We start from the raw sequence: 17,625 nt of genomic DNA, 5'->3' as shown, positions 1-17,625 counted from the left end.
TATATATATATATATATATATATATATATATATATATATATATATATATATATATATATATATATATATATATATATATATATATATATATATATATATATATATATATTTCTACTGTTGAGTTTGATATATATTTTGACTTCAGCACCCACCTGTTAAACTGGTTTAGTGCGGACACACAGCTTGACTTATATATACAGTGGCTTGCAAAAGTATTCGGGCCCCCTTGAACTTCTCCACATTTTGTCACATTACAGCCACAAACATGAATAAATTTTATTGGAATTCCACGTGAAAGACCAATACAAAGTGGTGTACATGTGAGAAGTGGAAGGAAAATCATACATGATTCCAAACATTTTTTACAAATAAATAACTGCAAAGTGGGGTGTGTGTAATTATTCAGCCCCCTGAGTCAATATTTTGTAGAACCACCTTTTGCTGCAATTACAGCTGCCAGGCTTTTAGGGTATGTCTCTACCAGCTTTGCCCATCTACAGACTGAAATCCTTGCCCATTCTTCTTTGCAAAACAGCTCCTGCTCAGTCTGATTAGATGGACAGCCTTTGGGAACAGCAGTTTTCAGATCTTGCCACAGATTTTCCATTGGATTTAGATCTGGACTGTGACTGGGCCATTCTAACACATGGATATGTTTGGGTTTAAACCATTCCATTGTTGCCCTGGCTTTATGTTTATGGTCGTTGTCCTGCTGGAAGGTGAACCTCCGCCCCAGTCTCAAGTCTTTTGCAGACTCCAAGAGGTTTTCTTCCAAGATTGCCCTGTATTTGGCTCCATCCATCTTCCTATCAACTCTGACCAGCTTCCCTGTCCCTGCTGAAGAGAAGCACCCCCAGAGCATGATGCTGCCACCACCATATGTGACAGTGGGGATGGTGTGTTCAGAGTGATGTGCAGTGTTAGTTTTCCGCCACACATAGCGTTTTGCATTTTGGCCAAAAAGTTCCATTTTGGTCTCATCTGACCAGAGCACCTTCTTCCACATGTTTGCTGTGTGCCCCACATGGCTTGTGGCAAACTGCAAACGGGACTTCTTATGGTTTTCTGTTAACAATGGCTTTCTTCTTGCCACTCTTCCATAAAGGCCAACTTTGTGCAGTGCCCGACTGTAATAGTTGTCCTATGGACAGATTCCCCCACCTGAGCTGTAGATCTCTGCAGCCCCCCCAGAGTCACCATGGGCCTCTTGGCTGCATTTCTGATCAGCGCTCTCCTTGTTCAGCCTGTGAGTTTAGGTGGACGGCCTTGTCTTGGTAGGTTTACAGTTGTGCCATACTCCTTCCATTTCTGAATGATCGCTTGAACAGTGCTCCGTGGGATGTTCGAGGCTTTGGAAATCTTTTTGTAGCCTAAGCCTGCTTTAAATTTCTCAATAACTTTATCCCTGACCTGTCTGGTGTGTTCTTTGGACTTCATGGTGTTGTTGCTCCCAATATTCATTTAGACAACCTCTGAGGCCGTCACAGAGCAGCTGTATTTGTACTGACATTAGATTACACACAGGTGCACTCTATTTAGTCATTAGCACTCATCAGGCAATGTCTATGGGCAACTGACTGCACTCAGACCAAAGGGGGCTGAATAATTACGCACACCCCACTTTGCAGTTATTTATTTGTAAAAAATGTTTGGAATCATGTCTGATTTTCGTTCCACTTCTCACGTGTACACCACTTTGTATTGGTCTTTCACGTGGAATTCCAATAAAATTGATTCATGTTTGTGGCTGTAATGTGACAAAATGTGGAAAAGTTCAAGGGGGCCGAATACTTTTGCAAGCCACTGTATATATATATATATATATATATATATATATATATATATATAACAGTCCACACGACAGCACCACACTCCAAAATCTGCTGCCCCTGTGCACGGGATATCATATAAATATCAAAATAAAACAGCCAGCACCAAGGGTCTTTGTGTTTCAAAAAATCTCTCGTGTATTAAAATTGCATGTACAACCGACGTTTCGGTCCCTTTTGGACCTTGAAAAAGGTCCCAAAAGGGACCGAAACGTCGGTTGTGCATGCAATTTTAATACACGAGAGATTTTTTGAAACACAAAGACCCTTGGTGCTGGCTGTTTTATTTTGATATATATATATATATTTATATATAAATATAACCTGCCTAACTACTAGTTGATCAAGAGGAAGGCAAACAAAACCCATCTGAAGCCTCTCTAATTAGCCGCAGAGGGGGAAAAATTCCTACCCGACTCCAAGATGGCAATTGGACCAGTCCCTGGATAAACTTCTCCCATAACCTTGTATTTCCTAAATTACCCTAGCTTCCAGGCAGTGGTTGGAATAAGAAACTGGAAAATGAATAGGAGAGGGGCTGAATAGAAAGACAAGTAAGAAAAAGTAACAATAACAGTAAAATTATAGCTTCGGAGCAACAGTTTCTTGGCTGCCTGGGTTTGAAAGCTGGAAAGGATCAGAAGAGAAAGGCAAATAATTAACAACTCCCTTTAATCCCCTATATGAGCTAGAGGGCCCCCTCGCCATGCCCTGTTGTAACTAGGTAGCCCTTCAGCTGTCACAGAACAACCAGTAATTGGCTCCAAATACTTATTAGACATTGGATTTTCCCCTATTGGTCCAATTCCCCCCCAGTTCCCCTCTGATTGCCTCTCATGTAAGTATCTCTGCCCAGGTAGTGAGAAGGGTAAATTAGTTCTTTGTAAAGAACCATTTGTTAAAGATTGCACCTAAAATAACCCAAGGTAATAAATGCTGTGTACTTGCCAAGGCACCGGGATGCCTGACAATGTTCCTCTGCCATTTCCTCCCCCTAATTAGATTGCACACTTCCAAAAGGAACTGGATGATCTGAAAGCCCGGACTGGCAAAGCTTGTTTCCAAGTGGGGAGCGAGGAGCTAAAGAGACAGCTGAGGGCAGAGTCTGATGGCCTTGACTCCTTTTTCCTTGAGATTAAGGAAACAACAGAGGTAATTACTTCCCTTGCAGAACTAATTAATTAGAGCTCGGCGTGCAGCAGGAATTATTTGCTGTACTAGGGCTGAGTGAGATGGATGCTCCTCTATCCAGATTAACCTCCCGTCCTACTGATTATCAGGTTAATTAACAGGATAGTGTAATTGTGCATGATACTTCTTCAGATCCTGAATACCTACAACAGGGTTTTATTTGCTCTTAAAGCAATACTGTCATGGGGAAACAGATTTTTTTATATTTTTGAAAATTTCACATAGGGCAAGCAATATTCTTAATTTCCCAGGGTGCCACAGCCATGTACTCTGATAAACTTCAGTCACACTTTACTGCTGAGCTGCATGTTGGAGTGATATCCCCCCCCCTCCCAGCAGCCGATCAGCAGAACTGTGGGAAGGGAGCAAGATAGCAGCTCCCAGTAGGTATCAGAATAGCACTCAATAGTAAGAAATCCAAGTCTGGTTTGGGACTCCCCCAGTTACATGGGAGTAGGAGAAACAATAGGTTAGCCAAAAGCAGTTCTAATGTGTAGCGCTGGCTTCTTCTGAAAGCTCAGACAAGATGGTGCCTGCACACCAGTATTACAGCTAAAAAAATTCATTAGTTGGTTCAAGAATAAAATGTTAAATGGCAAAGTGAATTATTTGCTATGTAAACGGTGTAATATGGAATTAAAAAGTACCCCATAAAAATCATGACAGGGTCCCTTTAATGTACTGATGGGTCCTGGGGAAATAGGCCATTAGTGGGGACTTGGGCAATCTACTTCCACCTATCAAATCTGTCAACTCCTACTAATGTAAAAAAAAGGATGGAGGGTTTACATATGTATTAAACATGTCTACGTGTGGTTAGGAGAAACAGGCCGACAATAACAAGACTGCCAAAGTTCCGTACTGCTACTTGCTTTTTGCTTGGTAGAAATAATGCACAAATGGGGGCAACTTGCACCAACAAGGGAAACTAGTAGTGCATTCCATTGTAATTAGGGGATCCACTATTTTAGGATCTGGCCGAACCAAGTATCCTTTTCGAAAGATTGATTTTAACTAAGATATAATTCCCCCTTATTGGGGTGCAGAACAATCCAATTGGGTTTATTTAATGGTTAAATGATTCCCTTTTCTCTGTAATAATAAATCAGTACCTGTACTTGATCCCAACTAAGATATAATTACCCCTTATTGGGGGCAGAACAGCCCTATTGGGTTTATTTAATGGTTAAATGATTCCCTTTTCTCTGTAATAATAAAACAGTACCTGTACTTGATCCCAACTAAGATATAATTACCCCTTATTGGGGCAGAACAGCCCTATTGGGTTTATTTCATGGTTAAATGATTCCCTTTTCTCTGTAATAATAAAACAGTACCTGTACTTGATCCCAACTAAGATATAATTACCCCTTATTGGGGGCAGAACAGCCCTATTGGGTTTATTTCATGGTTAAATGATTCCCTTTTCTCTGTAATAATAAAACAGTACCTGTACTTGATCCCAACTAAGATATAATTACCCCTTATTGGGGGCAGAACAGCCCTATTGGGTTTATTTAATGGTTAAATGATTCCCTTTTCTCTGTAATAATAAAACAGTACCTGTACTTGATCCCAACTAAGATATAATTACCCCTTATTGGGGGAAGAACAGCCCTATTGGGTTTATTTAATGGTTAAATGATTCCCTTTTCTCTGTAATAATAAAACAGTACCTGTACTTGATCCCAACTAAGATATAATTACTCCTTATTGGATGCAAAACTATCCTATTGGGTTTAATTAATGTGTATAGGTTTTTTTTGTAGTCCTAAGGTATAAAGATCCAAATTATGGGAAGACCCCTTATCTGGAAAACCCCAGGTCCCAAGCATTCTGGATAACAGGTCCCATACCTGTCATGTTTTATTATTTCAGAGAAAAAGAAAATATATTTGGAAATTCTGAACTGTTTGTGTAAAATGAGTCTATGGGAGAAGGCCTTTCTGTAATTCAGAGCTTTCTGGGTAACAGGGTTCTGGATAACGGATTCTATACCTGCCACAGTAAAATTGTAGCCTCACAGAGCAATAGTTTCTCGACTGCAAGGGTTTGAAAGCTGGAAAGGGTCAGAAGAAAAGTGTAACCTAATTTATCTATACTTCCCCCTCTCTATTTGCATGGAAGTCACTACGTGGAGAAATAAGTACCATGAAAATCAAAAACCTGGAGGGATTTGCCAGCATTGAGGATGCCAAGCAACGGAATAAACTTAAGCAAGACCCCAAATATCTCCAGCTGCTTTACAAGAAACCACTGGACCCCAAGAGTGAAACCCAAATGCAGGTAAAGACTTATTTTTCCCCTTACTGGTTCTTGAGCTTAACTACAACATTCTTCATCATCGCGAGACATAAATAGTAATATAATAACATGCAGCCAATCAGATGTTTTCAAAAAGGAAGCTTGAATATGTTCTTAGGGTACTAGCTCTTTGGCATCTTTTATTTTATTAACTTTATGGTGTAAACAAACGGGTATATATGATAGCATGGAGCACAATTGCCCAGGTTCAGTAACCCAGCTATAACCAGCTTATTGCATTGGATAAAGAGAGCGTTTTATGGCTAGCAGGGTCAGTGACCCCCATGTAAAAGCTGGAAAGATGTAAACAAAGAAGGCAAATAATTTAAGAACTATAAAGAAATAAACAATGAAGACCAATTGCAAAGATGCTAGAAGTAGTACATTCTATAACATACTAAACGTTATCTATCCCTTTAATCAAGAGTAAGTAGTATATAGAGGTTTATTTATATTTACTGTTTGATCACACAAACACCTACCTTTTTTTTTAATTCCAGGAGATTCGACGACTAAACCAGTATGTGAGGAATGCCGTTCAGGATGTCAACGATGTCTTGGATCTGGAGTGGGATCGATACCTGGAAGAGAAGCAGAAAAAGAAGTACGTATTTTGAAACCCAATAACAGCTGCCGACTTAGATCTCCCAAACTGAGTCAACTAATGCAGCGTTTTTCAACCACTGTGCGAGATGTTGCCTGGTGTGCCGTAGGCAGGGCACCAATGTACTAGGGGGGCACTGCTCTTGGCACCAATGTACTAGGGGGGCACTGCTGCTGGGCACCAGTGTACTAGGGGGGCACTGCTCTTGGCACCAATGTACTAGGGGGGCACTGCTGCTGGGCACCAATGTACTAGGGGGGCACTGCTGCTGGGCACCAATGTACTAGGGGGGCACTGCTCTTGGCACCAATGTACTAGGGGGGCACTGCTCTTGGCACCAATGTACTAGGGGGCACTGCTGCTGGGCACCAATGTACTAGGGGGGCACTGCTGCTGGGCACAGAGTTAAATTTTTTAACATTTTCTAATGGTGGTGTGCCTCGTGATTTTTTTCATGAAACAAGTGTGCCTTTGCCCAAAAAAGGTTGAAAAACACTGAACTAATGTATAGGGCACTTGGGAAGTCCTGGCCAATCAATACCTGGCTGGTTTATAACTCTCACCAGGCAAGGACCACATCAATTTATAATTTCAAATCCTTTTCTTTCATGTTAGTTGAGCAAAATAAACTTTATTTAGACTGTATATATTATTTACATTTTCTCACACAATAGCTTGGGGGACACAGGGACAGTGGGTATAGCTCCACCTGCAGGAGGCAGGACACTAGGTAGGAATTATTAAGAAGAATGCTCCTCCCCCTAGCTATACCCCACAGCACAGCCCACAGAGGCTCAGTTTTTTCTCCTAGTGTTAGGAGGTAGGACCAGGCTTAGTCTGCCTGCACCTAGGGAAAGTCCAGGATTAGCCTGGACACTTGGGGGCTGTTCTAAGACCTTAAGAAATAGGTCCCTCTTTAGATTCCCCCCACCGTTGGATTCCCCTTGGGGCCAATAAGTCGCTGCGGCGCGGGCCACCTAGCAGCATTCCTACCCTGGTACAGGGATAGACGGCTAGCCAAGGGAGCGCTCAGCCTTGATCCGGGCTGCACGGGTAAGTAAGCGCCTCTTCTCCGGAGCGGCGCTGGCGGGACTTCCAGTCCCTTACTCAGCCGACCATCCGGGTTCTGCTAACCCGAAGCGCCGGGGGCCCCACTTCCGCATTTGAAAAGGGCGCGCTCAAACCCTGCCCTCCCATTGGCCCATACTTCCTGCTTCGCGCCCTCCGTCATTGCCGCCCACCCATCAGCGCCTTTCTTCGCGCCACTCTCTGTGCTGTAGCTCCGTGGCGCAGCTCCTGGGGAGATCTTGCGTCGCAAGTGCAGCGATTCTGCAGGGATCAGCCAGCGGGTATTGCTCTACCTGTAGGTAGGCCAACCTTTTTCTCTCTCTCCCACTTGGCACAACCCTGCAGCGCAGCCCCCCTTAGCTTCACGATTTCTTGGGGGCACTATTGGGGGCAAATATGGCGGAGGGCAGCAAACAGCAGCTATTCCCCCGGGGCTCTGCCTCTTCGGCCAATATTAAATTCCTGGCCTGTGCCAGATGCAAAAAGCGCTTGCCCTCTGGGCACAAAGAACCCATTTGTGAGTTATGCAGGCCTTCTGAGTCTGCCCCAGCAGCTTCTCAGCCCAAGGCCTTAGACACTGCTGAGCCCTCAGGTTCTGGTGCCTCTCAGCCACCAGACCAGGCTCCACCAGTGGCCTCTGCCCCTAACCAGCTTGCTCCTGACTGGGCCCTCCAACTTTCTAGCGGCATTCCCAGACTCGCAGAATCCCTTAACAAGTTATTGGCCAAGCTGGACGCTCCTAAATCCACTTCACACAAGCGTCATGCACCTCCTTCATCCGATGAGGAGAGCGACACTCCATTCACGGCAGATTCTCCCGTTCAACCAGATGCATCTCTAAGCGAGGGCGAGCTCTCTGCGGATTCAGATATGTTAGGCGAAGACCTACCTAAATCTTCTTCTGAGGAAATTGAGGCCCTTATTGCCTCAGTCATAGAAACTCTCAACCTAGGGCCCTCCTCCAACCCCGCTGATGCCTCCAAACTACTTTTCAAGAGGCACAAGAAACAATCCGTTTGTTTCCCCTCACACGCACAATTAGATAATATTGTGCAATCTGAATGGGATAACCCTGAGAGGCGATCCCAGGCCAACAAACGTTTCCAACGCCTCTACCCCTTTCCGCAGGAAACCGTGGACACCTGGTCTTCTCCTCCGGTCGTCGATGCTCCGGTCTCGCGCCTCTCCAAAAACACAGCCCTTCCGGTCCCTGATGCGTCCTCCTTTAAGGACGCGATGGACAAAAAATTGGAGGGGTTCTTGCGCTCAGCCTTCTCTGCTTCTGGTACAGCCTTGCGCCCTACCTTCGCAGTCGCTTGGGTTAGCAGGGCAATCCAGTCCTGGTCCCAAACCCTTCTGGACAGCATCCTCTCGGGAGTTCCTAGACAGGAACTGGTTCCCATGGTGTCTCAGATCAAAGAGGCTAACTCCTTCATCTGCGAAGCTTCCCTTGATGCGGCCCAACTAACCTGCAGGGCCTCTGCCCTCACAGTGGCCGCTCGTAGATCTCTTTGGCTTAAACTCTGGTCTGCGGACCTTTCCTCCAAAAAATCCCTAACTTCCCTTCCCTTTAAGGGTAAGTTGCTCTTCGGTCCAGAATTGGACAAGATTATAAGCCAAGCCACAGGTGGGAAGAGTACCTTCCTCCCACAAAACAAGTCCCGGCCTTCCTTTCGCAGGGGGAGATTTTTTCGTGGCTCCGGATACAGATCCTCCAAGCCTTCCGATTCCTCTCAACCCTCTTCCTCTCGCGGCAAATTCAACAACAAACCCGGAGGAGCATTCCGCTCCACCTGGCAGCCCCGGAAACCCACACACAAACAGACGGACAAGTCCACTTCTGCATGACTGTCCGTCCGTCTCCTTGCAGCAGGCTCCAGTAGGAGGAAGATTGCAGCTCTTCCGTGCTCAGTGGCAGATCCACCCCCAAGACTCCTGGGTCTGCGAGGTTATAACGCGAGGCTACCACCTCGAGTTCATAGCCCCCCCTCCTCACCTCTTTTTCATGTCCAGAACTCCCGGGGACCCTCGCCTTCTCCAGGCTTTCCAGACGGCTATACAAGACCTGCTATCTGCCGCAGTAATCTCCCCAGTGCCTCAGTCCGAGAGGTTTCAGGGATATTATTCCAATCTGTTTCTCGTCCCCAAAAAGGACGGGTCCTTCCGACCGATTCTCGACCTCAAGGGCATAAACAAATTCATCTGCTACACCAAATTCAAGATGGAATCCCTGCGTTCGGTCATTGCGGCCATGGGTCCACAGGAATTCCTCACCGCCCTGGACGTGAAGGATGCTTATCTTCACGTCCCCATCTCCCCTCGCCATCAGAGATACTTGCGCTTTGCCTACCGCAATCTCCATTTCCAGTTCACGGCTCTACCGTTCGGCCTCTCTTCAGCTCCTCGTGTCTTCACGAAGATCATGGCGGTTACGGCGGCAGTCATCAGGTCCAGGGGGGTTTCCATCACCCCATACTTGGACGACCTGCTGATAAAAGCTCCATCCTTCCAGACAGCGGAGGAGCACCTTCGCCTGTCCATGAACATCCTACAGGACTTCGGCTGGAAGATAAACCTTGCCAAATCTTCGCTCCATCCGAACCAGGTGATGACCTTCCTAGGACTGACATTCGATACCAGAGCTCAGAGACTCTTCCTTCCCCAAGAGAAGGTGCTTCGCATCCAAGCCCTAGTCCGGCTGCTTCTTTCCTTACCTCAACCATCTCTCCGGTTTTGCATGAAGGTACTCGGATCGATGGTGTCCTCCATCGAGGCCGTGCCGTTTGCTCAATTCCACCTCCGACTCCTACAGTGGAACATTCTCTCGGTATGGCACAGGAACAGGAGCCTCTCTCAACAGACCCGGCTATCCACAAAGACCAGGACGTCCTTGCGGTGGTGGCTGAACACCACCAACCTTACACGCGGCCGTTCCCTCGCAGAGCCTACCTGGCGCATTCTCACGACCGATGCCAGCCTATCCGGCTGGGGAGCAGTCTTGGAGGGACGGACAGCCCAGGGCTCCTGGTCCCATTCGGAATCCCTGCTCCCCATCAATATCTTCGAGCTTCGGGCCATCCGCCTTGCGCTGGTCCATTGGCAGACTCTCCTCAACGGCCAGTCGATCCGCATTCAAACGGACAACGCCACTGCAGTGGCCTATATCAACCACCAGGGCGGGACGAGGAGCCACCAAACCTTCACAGAGACCTGTCACATCCTCAGGTGGGCGGAACGTCACCACACCCTTCTCTCGGCCATTTACATCCCCGGGGTAGAAAACTGGGAGGCCGACTATCTCAGCCGGCAAACCATGGACCCCGGGGAATGGTCTCTCAAGACCAGTGTCTTCCAGTCACTCACGCAGAGGTGGGGTACACCAGAGGTGGACCTGATGGCTTCTCGAACAAACCACAAGCTACCACGATACCTGGCACGATCAAGGGACCCCCTGGCCGAGGCAACAGACGCCATGACGACACAATGGTCCTTCCACCTGGCATACATCTTTCCCCCACTACCAATGCTCCCTCGAGTTCTCAAAAAGATCAAGCGGGAAAAGGTGAGGACCATCCTTGTTGCCCCCTACTGGCCGCGCCGGACTTGGTTCTCAGACCTCCTGTCTCTGTCTCAAGAAGAACCTTGGCATCTGCCTCGGGATCCGGACATCCTGTCCCAGGGTCCCTTCCTCCATCCAAATCCAGGGTCTCTGCGTTTGACGGCGTGGCTACTGAATCCCTGATCCTCCGGAGAAAAGGGTTCTCAGAACAAGTGATCAAAACACTCCTCGCGGCACGTAAGCCTGTATCCTCTCAGGCCTACCACAGGGTCTGGAGAATCTACCGGGACTGGTGTTCCCAGGAACATCTCTCCTTCCAGACCCTCTCAGTACCCACCATATTGAACTTCCTTCAGGCTGGCCTAGACAAGGGCTTAGCCCTGGGTTCCCTCAAGGCCCAAATATCGGCTCTTTCGGTCCTCTTCCAGGAGCGCCTTGCCCTCCTGCTGGACATCAGGACGTTCATGCAGGGCGTCACGCACATCAGGCCTCCCTTTCGATTTCCTTGCGCCCCCTGGGACCTTAATCTAGTTCTAAAGGCCCTACAGGAGCCCCCCTTTGAGCCCCTCGCCTCCATTCCCATCATCTGGCTCACTCGCAAGGTGGTCTTCCTCCTGGCTATTGCATCAGCCCGACGCGTGTCCGAGCTGAGCGCGCTCTCTTGCAAGTCTCCCTTTCTCATCTTCCACTTGGACAAGGCGGTACTGCGCACCGTACCGTCCTTCCTCCCCAAGGTGGTGACCAAGTTTCACATCAACCAGGAACTGATCCTTCCCTCCTTCTGCCCCAATCCCAAATCGCCGAAGGAAGTCGCTCTCCATTCATTAGATGCAGTACGTGCTCTCAAATTCTACATCCACCGTACGGAGGAATTCCGCAAGTCTGATGCCCTCCTGGTCAGTCCCACGGGCACCCGTCTAGGGCAACCTGTCTCTAAGTCCACCATTTCCCGGTGGCTCAGAGAGACTATTCGTAGAGCTTATATATCCAAGGGAAAACAGGCCCCTCAATTGATCAAGGCCCATTCCACCAGATCTGTCAGTACCTCTTGGGCGTTCAGAAACCAGGCCTCAGCTGAGCAGCTGTGCAAGGCTGCCACGTGGACCTCCATACACTCATTCGTTAAGTTCTACAAATTTGACGCCTTTGCTGCATCTGACGCACGCTTTGGACGCAAGGTGCTGCAAGCAGCGGCAGTCTAGCTCCGACTCCGCTTCCTGCCCACCGCTGATTATGCTCAGGGGACTGCTTTGGTATGTCCCCACTGTCCCTGTGTCCCCCAAGCTATTGTGTGAGAAAAGGAGATTTTGTGATACTCACCGTTAAATCTCTTTCTCCTCAATGGCTTGGGGGACACAGGGCTTCCCTCCCCCGGAAGCGGAATCCTCTTTGCGCCATCTGCCATGTTATGTTACATTGTTATAACGGTTTTTATATGGTTATTCTAGTTACCTCTTTGTTAGACAAAACTGAGCCTCTGTGGGCTGTGCTGTGGGGTATAGCTAGGGGGAGGAGCATTCTTCTTAATAATTCCTACCTAGTGTCCTGCCTCCTGCAGGTGGAGCTATACCCACTGTCCCTGTGTCCCCCAAGCCATTGAGGAGAAAGAGATTTAACGGTGAGTATCACAAAATCTCCTTTTCTTTCCTTCAATCTTGGAATTCACAATCCGAGCAGGCAGACAGGCGCCATTTTGTGGGCACTTATTACTAAAGCAAGTTTTGTATAACCCCAAAATCTTGGTATGCGCCATATTGGTAACATCTAGGAAGTGCTGAATGGAAAATGAAAGTAATTGCAAATAATAATCTTGAGATTTCAATCATTTATTGCTTCAGGCATAGAGACGGGGCGGGGCGATATATGATTGACAGCTCAGAATTTTAAATACATTTTATTACAGGTATGGATGATTTCAAGTTAACGGTTAGTATGATGTAGAGAGTAATATTCGAAGGCAGTTTGCAGTTGGTCTTCATTTTTGTAGTTATTTCGTTTTCAGTTCAGCAGCTCTCCAGTTTGGAGTTTCAGCAGCTATTTGGTTGCTAGGGTCCAACTTACCTTAGCAACCAGAAAGTGGTTTGCATGAAAGAATGAATAGGAGAGGGGCTGAATAGAAAAGAAAGTTACAAAAAGTAACAATAAAACTGTAGCCTCACAGAGCAATAGATTTTGGCTGCCGGGGTCAGTGACCCCCCCCAGAAGAAGGAGTCAAGTAATTCAAAAACTATAAAATAAATAAATAATGAAGACCAATTGAAAAGTTGCTTAGAATAGGTCACTCTATAACAAACTAAAAGTTAGCTTAAAGGTAAACCATCCCTTAATTTGCAAAAGGACTTTTATTATACAGCTTTGTATGTGTGGGTGAGAAGTCCCCTTTAAATGCAGTCCTCTCCTGGCAGCTTATGATCCAATGACTGGGCTGGGTGCAAAATGATTGGATTATCCTGATTGGGCCTTTTGTGTTGGTGGCCAAAGGTAAAATTTATGCACCTGTGTGCCATAAGCCTAAACGGGAGTCATCGTTCTCCTTATAAATAGATAGGATTTTGTACTAAAGAGCCTGTAGGTGGTAAGAGAAGGTAAGTTAGAAACTAAAATGCTGCCCCTTTACCCAAGCCGGTATGCCCACCCCCTCAACCATAGCCAGTCTCCTTTAGGCTTCTGTTCTTTCAGGGGCACTATTATTCCCGAGCGAGAGACGTTATACAACACACTGGCAAACCATCAAGAGATCATCAACCAGCAAAGACCCAAGTTGGAGCAACTGGTCGAGAACCTGCAGAACCTGCGGCTGTACAACCAGACCTCTCAGTGGAACGTTCCAGACTCCAGCAACAAAAGGTGAGAGAATTTTCCAGTCTCTTTCTCTGCCTTGATTGGTTGCCAGTGTTAACATGGCGCTACCACCTGGTTGTTACCAGACTGCAATTCCATTCACTCCCCAGCATATAATCAAAAAGCTGGCTGGGTGTTGTAGTCCACTAAAACAGGCTGGACGTAGCTGCCCTAGTGACCTTAAATGGGTTGTTCAGCTTTAAATTAACTTTTAATATGCAGACATTGATATTCTGAGACCATTTGCAGTTGGTCAGCAGCTCTCCTTTTGGTATTTTAGCAGCTATCTGGTTGCCAGGGTCTTCTTTACCCTAGCAACCAGCCAGTGGTTTAAACTGGAGATGGGAATATGAATAGTGGAGGGGCTGAATAGAAAGATAAGTATGAAAAAGTACCAGTAATAATAAAACTGGAGCCTCACAGAGCAATAGTTTTTGGCTGCCGGGGTCAGTGACCCCCATTTGAAAGCTGGAAAGAGTCAGAAGAGAAAGGAAAGCGTTAACATAAAGGTGAACCACCCCTTTCAAAATAAAATAATGCCAGTTTTGATCTCTAACCTTCACAGCTTTGATGTTGAGTTGGAAAACCTGCAGAAAACAATGGCACAAACCGCCATAGATACACAAACAAAACAACAGCCCAAACTGCCTGGTAAGTAATAGTCTAAGTTACTACCCAGTGTTTGATTTCATTAACCCATTCCCGTTAAGGTCATTACTGGATTCCTGGTGTTTTCCAATGGGGTCGGTCCAGTTTCCTGGCCCCCTTCTGAGCTCTATGCATGACTCTCTCTTTCCACTGGGTTTGTTTTTTGAAGAAAACAGATTTCTGGCTGTAGCGTCACGTTTTTATAAGAGTATGACTCAGCTAATCCAAAGGTCTCGCAGGATTCACTAGTTTACTCTCACCAGATGTTTACCGCTCTTAAAGGGCCATTAAACTGACCAACATAAATAAACACAATGAAACAAAGGGTGCCTTATTCTCTGAGCAATGCATGAAAGTTGTTGCTCTTCAAACCCCAGCAAGCATTCTGCCATGTTTCATTATACGTTTGTGGCTGGGGTCGCTGCCTGTCTGTCCTCTAATCAAGCGGGAATGGAAAGATGCTAATTGATCCATTCTATGGCAATTGCCAGGTTCTGATTGGTCATTTCCGTGGCATTTGTGTTGTGTTATCATAGTTATGTTGACTTAAGCTGTTCTTTGTCCATTTGCAGCCAAACTGTCCACAGTGAAGCAATGTCAGCTAAGAAACTTTCTAACTAAGAGGAAAACTCCTCCTGTTCGATCTCTGGCTCCAGGTACCTTTTCATTAATTAGAGATAATGTATAGAGCCATTGTGGCAGAAAATCTCTTTAAAATTCCTATGAATAGGCAACGGTAACATAAAAACATTAGTCCATTTCTTTGTTTGCATGGTGGAACGTACAACAGTTTGGCCATGCTTTATGGCAGAAATTCTATGTATATGATCAGTAACCCGTGCATATTTGGATAAAATTGCTGCTGATAGATGACTGTGCCTGATGTAAGAGTGGAAGAGAGAGAGATAATTTGCCTTTCAAGTACACAGAGGCCCAAACAGCCCCTCACAGGCCCAATAAATAGTGACTGTCCATGGCAGGGATCCCCAACCTTTTATAGCCACATTTAAGTGGAAGAAGTGTTGGGGAACAACACAAGCATGGAAAAAGTTCTGGGGGTGCAAATAAGAGCTATAATTGGCTATTTGGTAGCCCCTATGTGGACTGGCAGCCTATAGAAGGCTCTGGGTTTTATATAATCAATACTTGCACCAAGCCAGAAATTCATAATAAAATAAATACACCCTGACCATAACGAGCCATTTTTGCTTGCAGCCAATCTTTCCCGTTCTGCTTTCTTGGCCCCGAGCTTCTTCGAAGACCTGGATGACGTAAGCTCGACATCTTCCCTGTCCGACGTGGCTGATAATGACAACAGGAACCCACCACCTAGAGAAATAGAAAGGCAGGAGACCCCTCCACCAGAGGCCACCCCGGTTCGAGTGCCCAAGCATGCCGCTGTGGTTCGTACAACATCTGTGCAGCCCGGCCTTGGCACGGCTTCTATACCCTTTGGTAAACTGGAATCAGGTGTACGGCCTGCTACAAGCACACGTAAGTACTTATCTGCTTCTAGAGATGCCTTCCATAGACTTGTGTTTTCTTCTTTCTAAGTACTGGAAAAAGTATGTCTGGTGAAAAATAATCTAGATATAACTGGGCAGGTTTGAAAATCCATTTGATGAGGCATGCATCAGTACGTTGATGTAGTCTTTTTGAGGGTCTTCATAAACCACAGTGGATGATTTCATTTCATTCAGACCAGCCTGATTGGCCCAGCATATGTGGGTTTCCAAATCTAGCCCAGATCTGTGTGTTTGGCGACCTCACCAAATGAGCAGATCTGGCCGTGTATCGCCACCTTTGCTCTAAAGAATTCCATTGGTCAGATGGGTGTCATTGGCAAAGTAGCGAGGAGGGTGGTGCATAGTTAGAATAGCAAACTACTCAGTGGCAGTGGGTTAAAATGCAGCTGCAAGCTAATATCTACCTAAGCTACAGGTCACAAAGAGCTGATTTCTTGCATTATTTGGTTGTTGCAGCTGTAGCTCCATCACAGTCGATCAGAGTGATTCCACAAGGAGCTGATAGCACCATGATGGCCACCAAGACTGTCAAACATGGCGCCCCCACCGTAACAGCTGCACAGAAAGCTGCTGTGGCCGCCATAAGAAGACAAACAGCCAATCAGATTCCAGGTAACCCTCCTTTCTGTATTGCTGGAAGTTGCCCCCCCCCACTCACACACTTGTAGCATCCCATCTTACTAAGTATCCATATCCAATGCTGGGAGTTTTAGTTATCCACCTATCTTCTTTTTCAGCTGCCTCTTTGACCGAATCCACTTTACAGACTGTTCCCCAAGTGGTCAACGTGAAAGAGCTAAAGAATAACGGGCCTGGCCCAACCATTCCCACGGTCATAGGGTAAGCAGTAAAGCAACCTACCTGCAGGTGGCGCCATCACTCTATCTGATTAGAAGCTAACGATAATCTCCCAGCTTTCTCTTTTTACTGACAACACTGTGTCTGTGTGCAAAGGAACCCATACTGCACCGATAACATGACTGATTTTGCCAGAGCATTTCATGTTACAAAATGGAGAATGCCGTGCTACCTCACCTATGCATGTCCACTTGATCTGCCATATTCAGGCACCATTAGTTGTGATGTTTATAACTCTGCCTTTAGCACCACAGCAAGCATCTGCATCCAGGTGTTGACCTACAACTCCCAACATTCTACCAGCAGTGGGTCTGTCCGGGGTGATGGGAGTTGTTTCTAAACTCTGGAGGGCTTCTGGTTTGGTGTTACTGTATTATATAGTAATTACCCTCAGTATTAATCCCTCATCTCTGTTTTTGGTTTTTAAACAGGCCGTCAGTTCCCCAATCAGCTGCCCAGGTGATTCACCAAGTCTTGGCCACAGTTGGGTCAGTCCCAGCACGGCAGGTACGGATTCATTTTTTTCATTAAAGTGTTCTGCTTTTCCTGCTAAGTTATGTTATTGGACTGCTTGACAGTAGACCCCTAATGCTTAAGCAACCACGTGGGCTGGTTCCTGTTGCAGATTGTCCAGTCATCATGTGCACTTGGATGCTAAGCATGAAAAAGGGATGGGAGGTGTGGCCTCTGTCACTTTCAGATTGGCCGTTGCATCCGATTTGCAGAATTTGAACAAGCAATGACATATTTCAGTGAAATAAACAACCATTTATTGGCTCAAAATTAAATCGAAAATTCAAAAAAAGCAAACAAATTAAACATACTATACCAAACGATGGATAGGTGCATCCCAGTGCCTCATGGTACCCACTCTCCTAACGCATTTCGCACCATTGAAGCATGTAGTATGTTTAATATGTTTGCTTTTTTTTTAATTTTCGGTTTAATTTTGAGCCAATAAATGGTTGTTTATTTCACTGAAATATGTCATTCCTTGTAATATATTGATTCAGGACCTATCAGTGGGAAATAACTTAGAGATTCTCTTTCTTAATCTATTTTTTCAATGATTTGCAGAATTTGTCTGGTTATTGCCTATTGGATGATGGCTGCATAGCACCATTGATACAGCCCTCTACCATTGTGTCAGCCCAGACCCCTAATATGATCCTATTCCCTCATTATTCAATATGCTTA

At 46.0% G+C, this 17,625-nt stretch overlaps 1 protein-coding gene across 3 annotated transcripts in view; it reads left to right on the top strand.

The window, feature by feature from the left end:
• nup214 (nucleoporin 214) overlaps window positions 1–17,625 on the top strand; it is a 45,636-nt gene that overhangs the window by 15,930 nt on the left and 12,081 nt on the right. For all 3 annotated transcript variants that reach the window (XM_012969084.3, XM_012969085.3, XM_002936191.5), the window contains exons 16-25: window positions 2,832–2,981; window positions 5,148–5,306; window positions 5,825–5,928; window positions 13,235–13,402; window positions 13,962–14,047; window positions 14,617–14,700; window positions 15,260–15,538; window positions 16,027–16,182; window positions 16,308–16,410; window positions 16,860–16,935. In XM_012969084.3, coding sequence (XP_012824538.1) covers window positions 2,832–2,981; window positions 5,148–5,306; window positions 5,825–5,928; window positions 13,235–13,402; window positions 13,962–14,047; window positions 14,617–14,700; window positions 15,260–15,538; window positions 16,027–16,182; window positions 16,308–16,410; window positions 16,860–16,935 — 1,365 coding nt within the window. The remainder of the gene's footprint in view (window positions 1–2,831; window positions 2,982–5,147; window positions 5,307–5,824; window positions 5,929–13,234; window positions 13,403–13,961; window positions 14,048–14,616; window positions 14,701–15,259; window positions 15,539–16,026; window positions 16,183–16,307; window positions 16,411–16,859; window positions 16,936–17,625) is intronic.

The sequence above is a fragment of the Xenopus tropicalis genome, chromosome 8, assembly GCF_000004195.4.
Source record: "Xenopus tropicalis strain Nigerian chromosome 8, UCB_Xtro_10.0, whole genome shotgun sequence".
Classification (NCBI taxonomy): domain Eukaryota; kingdom Metazoa; phylum Chordata; class Amphibia; order Anura; family Pipidae; genus Xenopus; species Xenopus tropicalis.
Note: the sequence above shows the minus strand (reverse complement) of the source record. Positions and strands in the feature narration are given on the sequence as shown.